The 19,059-nt window shown below is 40.9% G+C and overlaps 1 protein-coding gene across 11 annotated transcripts in view; it reads right to left on the reverse strand.

The window, feature by feature from the left end:
* Positions 1-19,059, reverse strand: part of FARP1 (FERM, ARH/RhoGEF and pleckstrin domain protein 1) — a 202,336-nt gene that overhangs the window by 27,285 nt on the left and 155,992 nt on the right. For 6 of the 11 annotated variants that reach the window (XM_086880843.1, XM_086880837.1, XM_086880844.1 and 3 more), the window contains exons 14-16: positions 4,707-4,894; positions 3,163-3,252; positions 856-989 (exon numbers count right to left, since the gene is read on the reverse strand). In XM_086880843.1, coding sequence (XP_086736969.1) covers positions 856-989; positions 3,163-3,252; positions 4,707-4,894 — 412 coding nt within the window. Of the gene's footprint in view, positions 1-855; positions 990-3,162; positions 3,253-4,706; positions 4,898-19,059 lie in introns of all 11 variants that reach the window. The other 5 variants (XM_086880841.1, XM_086880834.1, XM_086880835.1 and 2 more) reach the window with 1 other exon arrangement.

Consider the following 19,059-nt stretch of genomic DNA (forward strand, 5'->3'; position numbering starts at 1 on the left):
AATAAACTAGCTCTTCCTTTCACCACACCTCGACCTGTGTCTGTGTGATCTATTCAGCACCAGCAGCAACATTAGGTCTGCCTGCTCTGTTTTCACGTGATTTTCACTGTCACTTTTCTAACTGAGAAGGAAAAGCTCAGCTCCCAGAACCGAAGATAAGTTACAAAAAATGCCTACACAGAGCAAGACAATCTAGTCCAGAAAGGTCTAATCGGAGCAAGCAGAAGGCTTCTGCTTATGCTGCTGCCTCTGCTAAGATTTCAGTGGTCAAATGAATTAAGAGCCTTGCCAGGGAAGAATTATTCACTTGATAGCTATTTCGTAAAAATGCCACATTTTACTGTCACTGTTATGTTAAGAGTAGATAATTTTCAAGCCCAGTGTCCTCTTCCAACACTCTGTCAATTTGTAGAGTGCACTGTAGACCCTGTGAGTGTCACAGCTGTGATGCTGCAGAATGAGAAGCTGGTCTGTGAACTCCTCTGAGCCTGTACCTATTTTGACAGAAACAGAACCTGGTCCTTTGCCTCTCCCTCTTTATTACTGATAAGCCTTGCTTGCAGCATGTTCTTCAAAGGAGCTGCCATGTAGAAACAGTGACATTTGGCAAGAGAAAGCTTCATCCAGAATGATGATCTCATTTGCATACGTCTGTAACTGAGATATCTGAACAACAGAGTTTGTCAAGTAAACATGAACAAAGCACGATTCAATAAACCCTGTCTGTTAATAACCAACATCTGTGACTTTCACAAATTAAGCACGACAGTAGATCACAAGGAGTTAGCAAGAAGGGAATGCAAAAATGTTAAACTGCATGAAATAATACAGATAAATAACAATCAACAGTCTTACCACAGAGCAAGTCTCTGCTCAATTTCCTTGAGAAAACCGGTGTGAAATTTGTGCAAAGGTTCGAAATTGGAGAAAATTAGATTTTTCAGAGTTTCAGGCATACAATCCTCTTTACTCACTGCACTCTGAAACCACTACAAAGGAAAAGAGAAACAAAATTATCAGTGGGTGGAATGCACAGGGTATGGTATTTTTTTGTCTTTATGTACCTAACCCAAATACTCCTAACAGCTAAGCCAGCAAGGATCTTATTTAGTTGGCACTAGGAATACAATCCAGACTATCCCTGACACTCCTGTGTGCTGAACTGGTGATCTTATCAGAGATCAGACCCTACACAGTTGAAAAAGGAACTCCCTTCCCCCTTTGCCATTGCTGATCAAATCTTGAAAATTCTTTTCAAACCCAAACTGGTTAGTCAATACAAACTGAATTTGCAAATGTTGGAGGTGCAAGAGAAAGAGCATTACTGTAAACAATTCAGTAAAAGGAAAAAAAAAAAAAAAAAAAAAAGCAGAATAAAAAAAAAAGCTCTGTGTTTTCTTTTTGCAGAGTTCCGTCTGAAATGCCTTTGGCAGGAGCTGGCTCAGTAAGCACCCACACCCATGCTGCTGTGTGCACACACAGGACATCACTCTGCAAAGTGAACAAGTGGAAGACACTGCTATCACACAAAACAGGAGTGGCAGTGCCAGGCACTGTAAAGACTGAAACAGGCTCCTGCTCAGTTTTGCTCCCAATTATCTGTATTTCACCCTAACAGACTATGGGTGACATAAAACCATAGGACCAGGCAGCTTGCCAAGGTAGTAATGCCTATTAGCTTCAACATGGTAACACTGCTCACTCCTTACCGCCCTGAGGGGTTCCAGCTATCTGTGCTTGACTTCCAGCAGTGCCTAGAAGGTCTTGGGGACCATACAAAACTGTTAGAGCAGTCTTGCTTGACACTGCATCAGCTGGAGTTGAACCAGACCTGGGATAAAAAAGATCCCTCCCAAGCTCCCCTCTAGCCTGCTTTATCTTAGTACTGAGCAGAGCTCAAGTTGAAGCTCATCTACCAAGTCTCAAAATTAATGCACACAGTTGTTCCTTTTCCAGCTATGTTGGCGACTTGTTCATGTTCAGTGGCCTCCTGGGCCATTCATTTGTGGAGCACAGCTGATACAACTGCATGCCAAATATCAAGCCCACACCTCTTGGTGATCCAGCAAAGTCAAATTTGCCTATCACAAGAATGAAGGATGGGGTGGGAAACATCCTTTAGCTCTGAAGAGCTAAAACTTTCTGCTTCTGCAGCCATTGGGTGAAATATTAGATGAAAATAGCATATCTGCTGTTAAGACTGCAGAACCATCCCACAGAGCCTGGCCTCTCCTCTCAGCAGGCTGGCTTCCCAGAAAGCAAGGGTGAGTAGCAGTGGGGCCACAGCTACCCTGCTGCCTGTAAAGACCATGCTATAATGGCTCTGTCTAAGCTGGGGTCTGATAGCTGCATCTGTCACGTGGGATCCTGGAACAGACAAGAAGCTGAGGAGAAAGTGTGTCCCTGGCTCCCAGCTGCTCCCAACACTCTCCCCTGAAGCATGTCCTCCTTACCACAGCACTCAACACAGGAGTGGGCAATGCACCTCACTGGGTGATATAAGAGCTGAGAGGTCTGGAGTTGGCCAAAATGCCATGAAGGGGTTTGGATCCAGTGCCATCTCACAGAAAAATGGTTATTTCAGATCAGACCTTGCACTCATTATTCTTGGAAATGAAACAAGGCTGTTGCTGTGTGTGCAAAGATGGCAGCCTGGGTGATTTTAACAATCACATTCTGATCAGATGCTACAGGTGAATGACTCATTTAACACAGTTTCACTTTCTGAAAAATCAGAATCATTCAAATGGGTACTCCACAATATTTCATGTTAAATGGAGGGCGTTTAATGCAGTAGAGAACATTTGTATGTGCCCCTAAGGAGCTGCCTATGTTTTAAGAGAAGTCATTGAAAACCCACAGGCATTTTTAGTAATTATAACCACAAAGCAGGAGAGCAAGGAAATACAACTGAAGTGTGTCCCAAGTTCCTCAACCTGATACAGCTTCCTAGCACATGTTACTAACCACAGAGCAAACCTCTACTCTCTGATTTTTGCATTATTTCCTCCCTGGAGGAGAACTCCTGTGCACAGCAAAGAGTATCTACAGTGCAGACTATAAAAGCAGCACGGAAGAGCTAGGATGTTAAATGGAGCAGATGAAATGCCACCACTGAGGAGAGCTTCACGTGCTCTGTGAGTAATGCTCAAGCAAACATACCGATGTGATGACTTCAAGGTCCTTCAGGTATGTTCGCTCCGTAGTCGCCACTTCTTTAGCAATGAAGTAAGCTTTCTCAGTTGGGAACCTCTGTAAATTGCAAGCACATTAGGTTTTCCTCTGCTTTTATGGAGAACAGAATTGTAGATAATAAATCACAGAGAGAGTTACAAACCAGTGACCCTTGCTTGTGGTTATGCTGTGACTCACGCTTGAATGTTCCTAAGCCCTGAAGCCCTAAAAACAACCCTTCCTTGCAAACATGAGAGAACAGGAACTTTTCTATGGGTGTTTGAGAGACTTCTTTTTCTGCCAAGACAATTTCTACTGCTTTGGGGTGCTGATACTCCTTTCAGTTTATTTCTGGAGCAAGACATATTGCCAAGTTTATGAAGAAATCCTTTGCAGGCTAAATGATCATTTGAATCATCGTCAAAATGACAAAAATTTGTATCTGATTATTTTAAGTTTCATCATCAGGATGGTAATCCAAAGGAAAAATGCTTCCAAAAAAATTCAAACCTGTAAGATTTTCTTGGCTGGACAACTTAACAGTGGGAGAGGGGAAGGATTTTAGATTAGGCTACAGATTCAGAATTTCTTAATTCTGAAGAGCCAGAGGAACCCAACTGATCTTCCTCTTTGCTGCTCAGGAAGGAAAAAATAAGGAAAAACCATCCATAGATATTTTTCCTTTGTTTCCTCCCTGAAGACAAATGATGCAGTGGAAACACTGTGAATGCCCTGCAAAGGGAGTCTGTTTCCTAGTCAGAATGCACCCCCATAGGAACCAACATCAGCTGGTGCACACAGTCACTGGCTGCTTTATCTTGGACTGGCACAGAGAGTCCTAACTCTATTAACTGATTCTCCAATTTTCTTCTCAAATTTCTTTCACACATCTTGCTAACTATGAACAGTGGGAAAGGAGATCTTCCTTGCACAAACTCCCTCTTTCCAGCAAAGACCTCAGACTTTCCTTCTCCCTCTTGAGATGCTCCAAGCTGAGGAGAAAAAAACCGACCACAGAGGACAAAAGGGAGCTCCTCTCACCCAGCAGCAGAGGAGGGATGAGCCAGCAGGCACCCAGAACACCCTGGCTCAGACAAACATTTCTCTTCAGAAAGCAGTTTGGGATGCGATGCTCCCTTACGGTTTTGCTGCAATGTTGGGTCTGAGCCAAACACTCCCAGCTGAAGGCTGCAGGCTGTGGCTCAAAGAGAGCATTTTCTACTCCCACAACCAGATGTTCCCAGTGGTGCTCCCAGCAGAGACAGACAGGAGAGCCTGGGTTGGATACTCCCACAACCGGCTCAACACTACTCCTTTTCTTTCTGTCACCTGGAAATTTTCTCTCCAGTAAGACAATGGAACTGACTGCTTTGTTACCACAAATTACAAACTCCACTCCTTCTTAAAAGCAGCTTGGATTTATAGGAGACCCCATCCAAACAAGCTCCTGAGGTTGCAACCAACAGGAACGACCCAGATTTATCACAACACTTCAGAGAGAAGAGAGACAAGGCCAACTTCATTTGCCTTACCTTTCTTTTGACCTCTTCCTCATCATCAGCCCTGATGCATGACGGGTCATTCAGCAAAGGGCTGACCAAGGGAGATGACTGCTTGGCATCAGGGCTCAAGTTTGGAGATAAAGTCATATTTGCCACTGATGGTCCTCCTTGGGAATTGATGGAAAGCTCTGAAAGGTGAGGGCTGCCAGTCAAAGAACCTGCTAAGAAAAATGATAAAAGAGAAATCAATTAGGACACGCTTTCTCAGGAAAGTTCCACAAGGAGTTATAGTCTTAAATTGCAGCATGTGAAATTATGCTACAAGACACAGCCATCAGGGTCCTCAAACTAGCCCAAATGGCCTTGAAGCCAGAGGAACTGCATCCACTTGCATTCACCGTGGGACTGGTTAAGGGTGTTTTAGTGATGAAACTGGCTGAAATTACTATCTCTGTAGGGAAGGGATCAAGGCACAGATGACTGAGCTGCAGTTCTTTACCGTGAGAGTGGTGAGGCACTAGAACAGGTTGCTCAGGGAAGCTGTGGCTGTCCCATCCCTGGCAGTGCTAAAGGCCAGGCTAGATGGAGCTCTGAAAAACCTGGTCTAGTGAAAGGTGCTCCTGCCCATGGCAGGGGGGTTGGAGATAGGGGGTCTTTAAGGTCCCTTCCAACCCAGGCCATTCCACGATTCTAAACATCAACTTAATATAAAAAAAATTTCATCATGGTAATCCACTCTATAGAAAAGAGTAAATACAACAATACAGGAATCGTTCCAGGAGTGCCATTCTTTCCAGCAAAGCAGAGCTTCAAACACTCAAATCAGTACTTCACAGGGAACTACGGGACACAGGTTAGTACAAATTTATCTAGTTGAAGTCTAGAGAAAAAGGATAACTTTCTACAGCAGTGTTGCTGCTAAGATCAGTCAGATCTAACATGAAGGGAGAAAGCTACTAGTTCCCCAATTTCTACACACGACACGAGTATGTATATTATACCTGGTAAGTCTTTCCATGCTCCTCTGATTGTTTGGGATGGAAATGCTAGCATTACATTTACATAAGAAAAGCAATACTTTTAATGCACAAAGCATGACAATTTCAGATTTTCACAGATAAAAAGTCCCATTTCATTTTGGATTAAAAATATTAAAGAATTAGACAATTAATTACACTTCCATGGATTCATATACACTACATTAAATTACTGAAATTAGCATTTTGTCTTCTGGGAGGCAGCCAAATTAATGACTGCATAGAAAGAAAGTTTGCCAAAAATGTCCAGTGTTCTCCCAGTTATCCCCTCCTCCATACATCTGAAAACCTAAACCTGTTTTAGAAGAAGAATCTGTCATGTGGAAGAACATTTACAGTCTGTGCCATTTTGGCATCATACATTAAAATCCAACCAAAAAAATGTGACAAGCTCTTGACTACCACAGCTAACAGGCTGTCTAAGATTAAATGTAAAACACATACATCGCTGTGTATAATTAGGGTCAAATACAATTTACTATCATGTGATTATGTCCTCCCTAAATTATGATAGGTAAATGTTCCTGTTGCTAAAAAAACACAGCTGAGATAGTCCGGTAAATATAACATTAAATAAATATAATTGGGCCAGTAGTAAAACCTATTTATTTTCTGGAAGAACTCAAGATTTATTGCTAGAACATGAATATTTTCCAGTTCCAGACCAGTTCACGTTTATAAATCATTCCTTTGAAAAGAGAAGGAGAAAACAGCACAGTTATCAGTTTACGTAATCACGACAGTTATGTAGCCTACTATAAATCAAAGTCAAAGCAGTAGTTGTCTGAAATAAAGGTCTGTATTATTACAGCTAGCAAGAAAGGATTTACCAACAGTTTCACACTAAATCAAAGTTCAGTGAAATTTGAGAAAATGCCACAGCTTGTTACACAAATGTCAATTTTATTGACACTAGCACACAACTGTATACAGTATTTTCCAAAGAAATGGAATTCATCATTGAGAAATAGTGAAACAGATTAATAGCAAGGTTGTAAGGTTAAAAGTTCTTAACTACATTACAAAAGACATAAGAAAAGTGTTATCACTTCAAATGTGGAAACAAAGAAATTCTGGCACTATGCCTGTCATATGACAGCGAATAAATGATTTGCACCTCTGTGAGAAGTTCACAGCATTGTAGTCTAGAAGTAAAATAGCACCTATCTGTGATAGATATAGATATATTGACATATCTACCTACCTATCTATAATCCTAAATCTAAGTTCTGATGTACTGTAACTTTTATCAGTACAACTCAAGTATTTCAAACTACAAAATAGCAAAAGGACAACGAATTAGAAAGACGCCCTATCTTACAGTTGGAAGACATTAACCTGGGAAAAGCATTATGGGAAGTATCACAAAAAACGTGCCTGGTGGCTCACAGCACTGCATATACACCTGACTGATGAAAGACTTTGCCTGTCAATACATCACTGACACCTTCAAGTTACTCTGCAGCAAGTGGAAATGCTGCATCCTCCCTTTTGGTACCAATGTGGGCATGAGCAGTGACCAAACCCAACCACCACCACCACTTACAAGCAAGAGCTCAGTCAGACCCCACCTGCCAATACACTGAACAAATGAAAACTGAAACTAGCTATAAGAAAGTGGCTGCATTTCAAAAGAGCCTCAAAATGTTCTTACATTACAGGTGACATTCTGGGGCTTAATTACAACCAACACAGCCATAAGATATCAACACACTGGATGCTGCTCTGGGAAATGTGGGAAACAAGTTTGTTTTGGTGTGAGAAAGTAAGCCATAAGGAAATTAAAATGGAGGTTCTTCCCTCCCCCATCTCCAATCAGGTCATGTGTCATGCTGATGGGTCATGGCAGTGCTGCAAAGCAACTTTCTCTTTTCCACAGAGGTGAGGAATAAATAACCTGAATTAACAAAGTGTTTCATCCAATCTCCTGCCACAGAAGAGTATATTCATACAGGCTCTACTCATAAACTACATACTGCAGAATATAAACAGAAGCAGAAGGGAGAAGACCAATCCTATTTACAAGGTACTGAAATCCCTTAGAGTTCACCCTAAAGGATTCATGGATTGACAGGCAATTATTAGCATGTCATTTACCAGATAGCAAATGGTACTGCACACTGGAGGCCTAAATGGTTTGCAGCTGGTAACATGGAACTGTCTTTGCTCATACTTCAAGTGATTTTTATTTAGATTCAGAATTGGGCCATCTTTCAAATTTAATGGTGTCAGCTGTATACACACAAACCAAGAGAAAGTACAAAAGAATGTTTAACTGAGGATTATTTAAATATACAGTAAAATAACTTCCTTGGAGGAGTGGGTAAGAATTATTATGCATGTGCTTCAATTATTTCCTAAGCATGTGTTTAAGAAGAGAAACCAAGACTGGCTGATGACAGTGGCAAATAGTGAGAATGCACTTTACCATGGCATGCCAGATTGGCCCATCAATGCCAAAATACCTGGAGTGGCTCTCAGTTCCACTGTGCCAGTCTGCTCTCCTGACACCACAGAAAAGTGCTGCAGTAAGGAAAGTGACAAAAGAAGCAAAACTTGATTGAAATCTAACTTAGGGGAAAAAAATAAAAAGTCTGTGAAATGACAATGGCATTTTACATGGCCACAGGACATGAAAGTATGGGTTATCTTCCTAGTTTTACACGTGTCTCAAATCGCTCCCCACCAACATACGTATTCCATGTGCCACACAAAAAGAAGCCAGCAGCTAGAATCAAATACTTAATAGTATAGACCTTTGTCAAAATACACATCAGTTGCTTGCTGCAGTTTGGTGGTAGGAAGGCACGGAGTGCTGGCAAGCTGTGGGTGCCCTGCCAGAGAGGGACAGGCTGGGCTCTGCCCTCGGCTGCCAGATGTGATCCATCCCACACAATGTACCTGTGCTACTCTTGGCTCCCGTCACATACAGCTGTGAACCCAGGGGCTGAGGGTGGTGCCTGTGGAGTGCTGGGCTGGGTTATACTGCTTTAAACATGGCTCACATCGAAGGAAAACCAGTCAAAATCAGTACTTTCCAGATGATGAAGTTTCTCCCAGAGGTCAATTCACATCATAGGTGACCTGAACTGCCTGCTGCCTCCTTGTTGACTACATGGGCAGCATAAGATGACTTGAAATCCCTGGTTAGAAACTAACCTAACACAGGGGAGCTCTGCTCTTTGTGAGGGAGACCAATGGGAATCAGTGTATCCTGAAGATAGTTCTTCTCCTGAAACTGCAGAAGAACAAACTCAGGCCATTTAGTGTTCTGCATCTGCTTCAGAAAGAACAGTTCCCATTCATACACACTGTTTGTTAACAGAGAGGAAGAGTACAGCAGTGTTAAGATGCCCACGGGAATGTTCCTTTTCTGTGGAATACCAAGAAGTGAAAGTGACTAGATTATGGAAACTGAGAGAAAACATCAACCACTATTAAAGGTGACTGAAATTCTTCTGAAAAACTTCATGAACCGCTTAAGATCTCATCAAACCAACTCTTAAGAGTTCTATTCTCCTCAAGAGTTCTCTTCATCTATTATTATTATTATTTTAAATTAAAAACATGTTAAGAGCCAGAAAAGCACCTTTCTCAATACCTGGAATGTTGCAGGGCTCATTCTCTCTTACTTCTGCTCCACGGCCTGCTCTGCAGTCAGCGGAGGCTTGTGACATCCATATCCCAGCTACTCAATTTTAAGGTCAGAACAGTGTTTTCTAAACTCCAGTCTGGCAGGTGAAACCCAAGTTGTTTCCCCTCTCTCCTTGGCAAAACTGAGCATATCACTTATGAAGACTCTTTAACAAGAGAGCTGCCACTGCTGTGGCCACACAGTCTAGCTTAATTTTCCATTTTCACAGTGGTTGCATAGCTCTAACGTGTATCTAAACATTTTGGTCAGAGAAGATGCATAGTACAAAATGGCATGGGGGAGAGATAGCACCAGATGAAGCAGCAGGAGTTTTGATATGCACTTCACCAGTCACTTAAGTACCTTAGACTGGAGAAGATTTTAATAACAGTGTCCATCCCTTCTCTCCCCAGCTGTGAACCAGGCACAGTCCTGCTGCTGAAGAGTTATGGGATGGAGATTCTGCTCTGTTCTCCCTCAATGTAAGAAAAAAATCCCACTGACTTCTGCAAAAGCTTGAGGGGAACCAGTTCATCAAGCTGCACTTCTCTTCCCCATTACATGAACCAAGCTGGAGCAGTGGATACAGTTTGTTAGTTTGAAAAGTAGTTACACAACAGCCATAAATTCATGTACAAACATCCCTGAAAGCAGTACCAAAGATTTTGAGGAGGAACAGGAATTAAAAACAAACTTGTGAAGAAATCCAATGTCACATATAACCACTAACTCTGCCTGGCTTGAAGAGGAACTTGACAGGAAAAAGGGTTCACTTTGACTTCACAACTTCAAAATGCATGCCCCATGGCAGTGAACAGAATTTGGGAAAATGGTGCACCTTCTCAATGAACCAATTTCCTCATATTTAGGACAAAGCATCAGCCAGCAATTGGACAGAACAATTAAACCAGTGACAGTTTTACAGCAAAATACCAGTTAGAATGAGTAAAAGCCTTCAGGTACAAGTGAAACTAAAAATAATAATAAAAAAATTAATTCCATGCATACACAGTTAAATGGCTTGACATGCTTATAGTCTCATCAAGCTTGGTGTTGGTTTAGTAGCCAGCAACCTCTCCAGCTGGTGAAGGTCCATGCTTTATTGGTGTACTGCAGTATTAGACAGCGGTGAGTGTGAAATCAGACAGTAACTGCTGTTGGCCTACATCAGGGTCTACTCACATCTTAAGAACAAAGAGTGAGCATTACAGTCTGGGGAGAATACAAGGTCACTGGGCATCAGTCCTTTGTCTAGCCTTGATCTCTCCAGACAGAAATAGAGCAACCTATGGAAGGTTTTCCTGTTGTACCCAGGGTTAGGGTTAGTTTGCCTTTGTTTGCCTTTAAACCAACATGACACAGTGCTACAATAGAATTGGAAACCTTCAGCCCCCATGTAAGCTCATGCCACAGCTACTGTCCATTCCAACAAGACACCTCCCCAGGACTGCAGTGATCCTGCTTAGGAGCCACGGCAGACAGCCTTGACTGCTGGGTGCAGCCTTCATTAGGAAATGAAGGGCACTCTGACTGTGCTCAATGGAGCCCAAATGCCCTGGAAAAAGAGTCCTTCTCCCCTCCCTTCCCTCTTCCCTTTTGCTCCTCAGCGTGGTGTGTTTTCTCAACCTGAGAGTCACAACCCGGTGAGGCTTTTCATTAATTCTGAGGTGAGGAGTGCTCCGTGAGGCAGGATCACTGTAATAGGAGGAATTTAGGTACTCCCAATACAAAATAAGCATTTCTGCAGTAAAAGGACATCGAGACAGTGCTCCAAACAATGCATGGAACAGAAGATATACCATGCTTTGAGGATAGACAGAACATTTAAAAGGCTTTTTCTCCCAGAGAGGTACATGCTGACAAAACAGTGCATACAATGAAACAAAAAAATGTTTCTCTTTAAAAGGTATTAAACAAATGACAAAAATGAGAATGAAGTCCCCAGCATTGCCAATTTTAAAAATTAATTTTTACTATTGAGATTTATTTTAAAAAAATCTATGCATGTGCACACACAGAAATCAGAAAGGGCTGGGTAAGTGAAAAACTGTCAAGCCTATGAACTTTTGTTAGTGGGCCCAGGTGTTTTTTTTTTTTTAGCAGGAAAAGGGAAATATAAGGATTCAGCTAATCAAATATTTTTAAGTGCCTCATGGAAAAGCAACAGGCACGAGCTCTAGCATTCTCTGAACTAAACAGAAAGAACTGCCTCTGATCTTGCTGAAAACCATCAATGACAAAAGCCTGTTCTCTTCTCAAAACAAGATTTGCAGCATTTTAAAGAAAGTATCTAATCTAATTTTAACAAGCTTGAAAGCTCTCGAATCAGAAAGCATTCATTTTTCTTCAACCTTCCATGCTCAGTCAGTGACAGCTGTATCATTACTGCCTTTAGACTTGATTTTTATCAGTGTGAACTGCAGATTTTTATGGTTCTCAGGGGCCAAAACTTTACCCCCCCAAAATGAAAATTACATCTTAAAACTCTAACCGTTCTTGAGCAAACTATGTAATGCAAATTTTTGAACCTAAGGTCTTTACTCCCTCTACTGAAATAACACCACCATTATTTACACACATAGTCGTGAAAAACATGCCTGTGAATACATAGCTCAGCCAGGCACACAGGCTTTCCAGCTCTCATAACATTTAAAAGAAAGTGCTCACTGCTTTTAATAACAAACAACATAAACCAAGCTTATTCTACATGCTCTTTATAGAACACAGAATTAGAACAAAAGACAAAACACTCTGTAAAACTGCTACATGTGACCCAAACTAGGATTTTTGTTCATATGATGCCTGTGATTTTTAAGTAGAAATTCTGTATTAAAAAATACCAATGGCACCACACAGCCTAACCATAGGGAGGAACACAGAAGATACCTTTGCTCAGGATGCACATGTTGCACAACAATTATTTCCCTTACAAATAAGTAACTAAGATATGTATCATTGTCTAGGCGCACTTCAGTAACTATAGAAACTACTGAAACAGAAGAGGAAAGATTTTTGCTAATGTCAGTTTCCTAGGATTTAAATCTCCTCCCTTTCTAGAACCTGACAGCGCGGGCAGAAATTCTTCCTAACGTAGCTTGGCTGAAACCAGAGTGTGCTGCTACTCACATTTGTGAGAAGTTACACCCCAGTCTGAGCCCTGGGTCCTCGTGATGCCAGCACTATGCATCTGCCACTTACCATCAGAAGACCCACAGCCATCACCACCAAGCAGGAGACACCAACAAGCAGCTGGGTTTCTGAGAAAAGGACTCCTCTCCTACCCCTTGTGTCTGACAGCAGCTAACAAAAGAAAGGCCTACATATTAAAAATTGTTCCAGGAGATTCAATTTCCCTCGTATATTTAGAGTTTCTCTTATTTTTCATGGAGAAGAGGATTGATCCCCTAAATGAAGAGGAAAGAGATGAGCTAAAGTATACAGAAGCTGCCTTAGGAAACTACACTATTCACAGAGAGAGAGAGAGAGAGACAGAAGCATTGTTGGAAGACTAAATGGGATTTTGGCTTACTTCACCTTATTATATGCTTGAACAGAGAACCTTTTTCCTTCACATTCACTGCTCTTTTCAGCTGGTGACAACCGTGCTGCTGAGTGACAGGGATTCTCCAGTGATCCAAAGTTCTCTGCACAAGGCTGTGACACCAAACTTCCTCAAACAGGTGTGGAAGTCAGGAAAAACTTGGATTGGTAACTTGTTTTTCAGCGTTAGAAGTTAAATTGCAGCAATTAAAATCTCATTCTAAAGTCACCTCTGACAGCAGCCTAACAGCTCATTAAGACAAATGAGATTAGTTTAACAAACATGGAATTTGACAGAATTTTTAGGTCAGGCATCCTTTTTTTCTGTTAAAGAACTGTTCCAGAAATAGCCACAGTTCATGCTAATTGCATGTAGATCACACTGATGAAATCTGGATCACTGCTTTTACCAAAATTCAAAGTTGGGTCTGCATTATCAGTTCAACTGATCAACATAATTCTTGCTCTCTGGGTACCCTGCAACTACTGGGACTTTAAACTCTCAGAAAAAAAGTGGAAATCACATTATGCCAAAGGGAACTGCAAATAAATAGAACTAGATATTTTTTGTGTGCTTAAGATGTTTTCTATTCTTCTCTTTTCTTGGAGTTTTCCTGGATCTCCTCAGAAGAAACTCCTAGTGATTACAGAGACTCTGTATTTGTGTGCTTATCGTGGGACTGAAGAAAACAGAATTTAAAACATCTCTGCTTCTTAGTGAAGAAAAAGAGGGCCTATAAACAGCTTTTAGATCTCTCTCATCCATCTTCTATTTGACTTTCTCTGGTCAATACCAAATACTTGCATGTACAGACAGAGAGGTCAGAACAGGAACTTCTGGAATGAATGCTCTTGCTTCAGAATGAATAGAGCTGCTTCAACTAATAAAAGCCTCACTGCAAAAAAAAACCTGTCCTACAAATATTCAGGGGAGAAAATACAGGTCCCAAAGCAGTCTGATCTAGTAATACCAGCCCCATTTAGTGAACTAATTCACAAACCATGTTTTTTCACTCTTTACTGGGTTCTAATCTGATCTAATGATTGCATTCAACATTACCAATGCTGCTCTGTGAAGAAAATTCTTTCTAGCTTTGCATGACCTTTAATCTTGAAGAACACGAATAGACTGATACGAATTTTCAAAGTATTGACATGCAATTCTTTCTTTATGCTTATCTACCTATAACTCAGTTCTGTACAGCTCACATAAAGTAAATGTGAATATAGCAAACTAAAAGCTTTCAGTCACATGTTGACATTTTTCACCTACGAGAAAAATTCCAGTTTTCCTTTGCTATAATTTGCATTTAGTGTTCACTGCAATGGTCAGTGGGATGGTGCCTGTTAGGCAGGCTATGAGCCAAGGGTGAAATGGCAGCACTTGGTGTAAATCATCTTCAGAGAACACTCCTCTCTGTCATGCACAAGGAGTATGTTTGCTAGGGGATATGGACCTAAACATTGTAAACAGTGCAGTCTAGGCCGTTCAGATATCAATTATTCAAAGCTCCATACCTGGAATATCCTATGTAGTTCTCAGCTCCTACAACAACTTGCCACTCTCCATCTTTCTTTCATCTGTTTATTGATAAATTTAATATCCTGGGCCATTGAGGAAACTAGATTCTAGGAAAGGCTGTCATGAAAAAAAAAATAAAAAAATCTGGAAGATCCCAAGAGAACATCACAAGTTTGAGCTGCTGCTGAGCAGGAGGAAACTTAAAATTGTCTGACATGACCTTTCTACTGCCATTGCAGAGGATGGATGAATGTGGTCAAGTAGTCAGAATAGCAAAGAATGAATCAGAGGGATTTATTCAAAGAATGAATAAATCCTTTTATCCAGAGATTACCTAGATCTGCAATTTATTATGGACAAACCCCTAACTGCTTTTGCAACTTGTCTCCATATTTACCCAAGTATATGGACAGAGCTGCTTCATCAACCCAGGCTTCTTCCACATCCTCTGGAAAGAAAGGAGATGGATGATTCAGGACCACACATAGCTGCTCAGTCTCACTGGGATTCAGCTGCCTCACTGGTACCAACTGCCTAAGGATATCTGGGCACTCGTTGAGTATGGAACTGAAAGTTCATTATTGACAATAAAAGTTTTAGAATGAATCAAAAGGTGAATCAAAAGTACCATCAGCCACATTCCACAACCCACTGGAATTGGTGGGAGAATCTGTTAGCTACCCTGTCTGTAACTGCCTTGAGACAAAGGCAATTGTAACTATACCTGAGACAAAGGTATGCTTACATCACTGCTGTTGTCCACTATATTCAGATTAATAAATGTTCACAGCAATGAACTAGAATTGACAAGCTCCTCTTACCATGAGCACTTTGTGAGCCAGGACAGTAATTCCTTCATCTCATCTCATCTGCAGTCTTGCCCTGAAGGTTTCTGCTCTTTTCTGCAAGGTCCTTTGGATTGTCCCACAGAAGCAAATTCCCAGATGAATTCTAAGGGGGCTGATCCTGTTTGAAAATGTCAGTTTAAAACTCCTGTCTCACTTCACCATTCTTGGCAAGGGCTCAGACATGAACCACATGTCTGGTGGAGGAATTTGGCCCACAGATTGTTTTAATTACAACCTTGTCTGCTGATATTAAATGGAGCTTCACTGGCATTAGAATGCTGCAGAAGTAATTAATCCTAAATTAAATTATTTCCTATGTAATTCATAAGCCTTACTTCGTTTAACTGGAAGAATTCCATGTGTTAAAACAACAACTACTTTAACATTCAAAGCTGAAAAAATGCCAGAAGAGAGAGAACTCCTCATATTGTATTTGTGAGGATAATATTGAAGTGGGAAAAGAAAAGCTGTTGAGATATTTTATTAGCAACTAGGCTAATTCCAGCTAGACCCAGTGGGACTATTCTTAAAAAGTTAGGAATTCAGTATCTTTGTAGGCATATGAGAGAAGAATCTGGCCTGGAAACAGTATCTGAAAGGATGCGAAATAGCAAACACTAATAAAATTTAATATTCACTTAAATCTAAAGGATGTGAAATCTATTCACTTTTCTTAAGTAGCAGAAATGACTGCAAATCCTCTTGTTGAAAATCCATTACTTGAACTCTTGAATTACTTGAATTTTACTGGCTAATGAAGCAATTAATTCATCTGTCCAAACTGCTATTACTTTACTTTATACCTACTGGTACTTTTGCTGCACAGGCAATAAAAAATAAATCAAAAGGAGAGTCATGCACCCATTTCCCCATGCTCACACTATCTGCTGATGAGAGCTTCAACTACTTATATTTCATCTTATATATTGTGAACTTCAAGGCAATTATTTTACAGCTATTCTAAATCCAAAACACAAACCATCCTCTTTTAGAATCATATACAAGCAAGTTTTTCCCTAATTATCAATCTCACTGTTTGCAGACTCATGCTTTTAACTACAGGAATAAATGAGAGTATTTCCTGTCCCCAAAATATCAGTATCTAAAGAGATGCTTTAAATCATTCCTGTTCAAGAATGAGGGATCTAGTATCTAAGAAAGTATCTAAGAAAACCAACAGGCTAAAGGAGATGAGAGAGTTAATACTTATATTTACACAAAGACGTAGTTTACTTTCAAAACAGTAAAGTATATAACAACACATGCCTAACTACTGTAGGTATATTTTTAAATATCCTTCACTCAGATTAAACTCTGTTAAAGTGTGCATAGACCAAGGCATTAGAAAAATTAAAAAGACTTCTTATTTTATAATTTTTGTAAAAACAATCTTGAAAATTTTACAGTGTCTAAATTTACAAAGTCCTGTCACTTTTTCATCAGTACTTATGTGAACGGATTCATCGCTGCTGCATGCATGAAATGCATGATGCAGATCACTGGGTGACCTGCAGTTCAGTCAATGCTGCTGTTCATCAGTTAAAATTCTGGGGCTTATTTCCATTCTTACACAAGAAAAATATATAAAAGTCAAAATTAAGGCCAATTATAAAAAGAACATCTTGTCTCCCAGCTCTAGTAACTGTAGGACACTTTCCATACAGAGGACCTTTTATCTGGATTTTCTTACTTAACTTGGAGAAACTAACATCAGATTTTATTAGGATACTTTAATTCTCAATACTTTTAGCCTGTGAAAATGAAGTATACACAGTATTAGTCTCTTTGTCCTTCTGCTCATATCCACTCTATGGATAGAGCAGAAGACAATCACCCTGGAACACGGCTGCTCCTATCATTCTCTTGTCAGGGGATGAAAAATTTCTGAGGTGGCACTACTAAAAAAGTAGCCTATGACAGAGTAATTGGATCCTGCACAGACAAAGGTTTTTTGTGATCAAAGCAAAAAATAAAACAGCCACCATCTCCAAGCCACCCACCACAGAACTTTGATGTCTCTATAATAATTTCACTGAAAGTATAAGCGATTAAAAAATTTCTTGCAATATATCTCTATATTAAACTGATAAAGGATAGAAAGGATTGCCTTGCAAGTAATACTCATACCACTCTTCATTAGAGCTGTTTTGATCAAAGTTTTTTTTTCACTTGAACTGTATCTTGCATCCTGTTCTTTTTCTTGCCCAAGAAAGAGTTTGGAGTTTCAAAATCTCCATCACCAAATCAGCCTGTTGAACCCACTGAAGAAAAGGACAATACTGCCATTTTTCTTGACAACACTATCATTTTATACATGCCTGATTTGTACCCTCAGTTCATCAGATTATAAAATGAGTTATGAAGAAGAGTAGACCAGACACATTCTTGCTATGAAAAAAATTTCCAGCGTGTTTCAAGATTTCAACAAGTTGTAGTCTTGAATATCAAGCTGCCTGCATTTGGCCGCAAGTTTATTTTTTTTTTTTCTCCTAACTCTGCTGAGGCACTCGTAAGTTGCTCTCCTTATATGGGAGAGAAGAAGATTGTAATAAACATACAAAAGAGCACAATGTACCTACTTGATTTGATTGTTTGTTTGTCAAAATAACTAGTCAAATATCAGTGTAGCTACAACATATACCTAAAACAAGACTTCACACAAAGAAGGGGTGAGTGTATAAAGTCTTACAGACGTACCTAAATCAGTAATAATTTTCCTCTCCTCCTATCTTTCAGTGGAGATGCAAACTGTTAAGCATCACTGAGACTTATTATTGTGTTCCAGCATCCTTCTCCCTCTGGCTGGTCTGTACAACGATAATGTGTGAAATAGCCTGTGCACTGAAATTATTACCAGCCACTCATCATGAGCCCCAGGAGATGCAACCACTCCAGTGAGCTATCACAATATCCCCTGGTCTCATACATGCTGCTGCCTAGCAGCTGAAGACCTGCACACCATCTTCATCACTCAGGCCAACAGACACATCCTCCTCTACCTCCTCGTCAAGCTGCAGGCTTCCAAAGGAGTACTTATTTCTAGGCAAGGGAGAGGAGCTCAGCACAACGGGGTTTCCAAACACCAGGGGGTGAGTGAAGGGGTTAATGACCTCTGAGTCGGAATCGCTAGACTCCGTCCCGCTGCTGGTGGAGCCCTCCATCATCTGGATTGCAGCCATGTGATCCATCATGCCGCTGGCACGCAGCGACTGCATCACCGGGCTCTGCTTGGGCTGTGCCCCTGCTGGCATGCCATTGGCCAACAGTTTACCTTCTGGAGAAGACATCTTAGCCACCCCACCTCCTTTGCAGTATCTCTCTGATTTATACTCCTGCCCAGGGGTTGAGGATATCTGGCTTAGGATAAATGGATCTGTAACTGACTTATTGCAGAGATTATGGGTTTTCTGCGCACGAGGCCGCTGAGAACCTGGAGAATATCTGCAATACCCATGGCAGTTAGTGGCATGGCTGTCCTCCTCCCCAGTCCTCGCCCTGCAGTCGTGCCCATTCTCTGAGACATAACCCTGAGAGCCAGTTCTACTCAGGCTCATCTTGGGGCTTGACTCCTTGCTGCTGGGAGGCAATGGAGTGGCCAGCGGACTGCGGCTTCCCGGCCCTCTAAACATTTCATCAACCAGAGAGCTATGCCTTGGCATCCTGGGGCTTCCCCCAGTGTAGAAGGAGAGATTAGCTGTGTTATCATCAAGGTACTCTTCAGAGAGATACTGGGAAGACTTTAGAGAAGCTGAGGAATCCCTATATCTAGTTCTATTGCGATTTTCATCTCTGTAGTGAATAT

Source organism: Cyanistes caeruleus, chromosome 3 (genome assembly GCF_971803275.1).
Source record: "Cyanistes caeruleus chromosome 3, bCyaCae1.hap1.1, whole genome shotgun sequence".
In the NCBI taxonomy this organism is placed as follows: Eukaryota; Metazoa; Chordata; class Aves; order Passeriformes; family Paridae; genus Cyanistes; species Cyanistes caeruleus.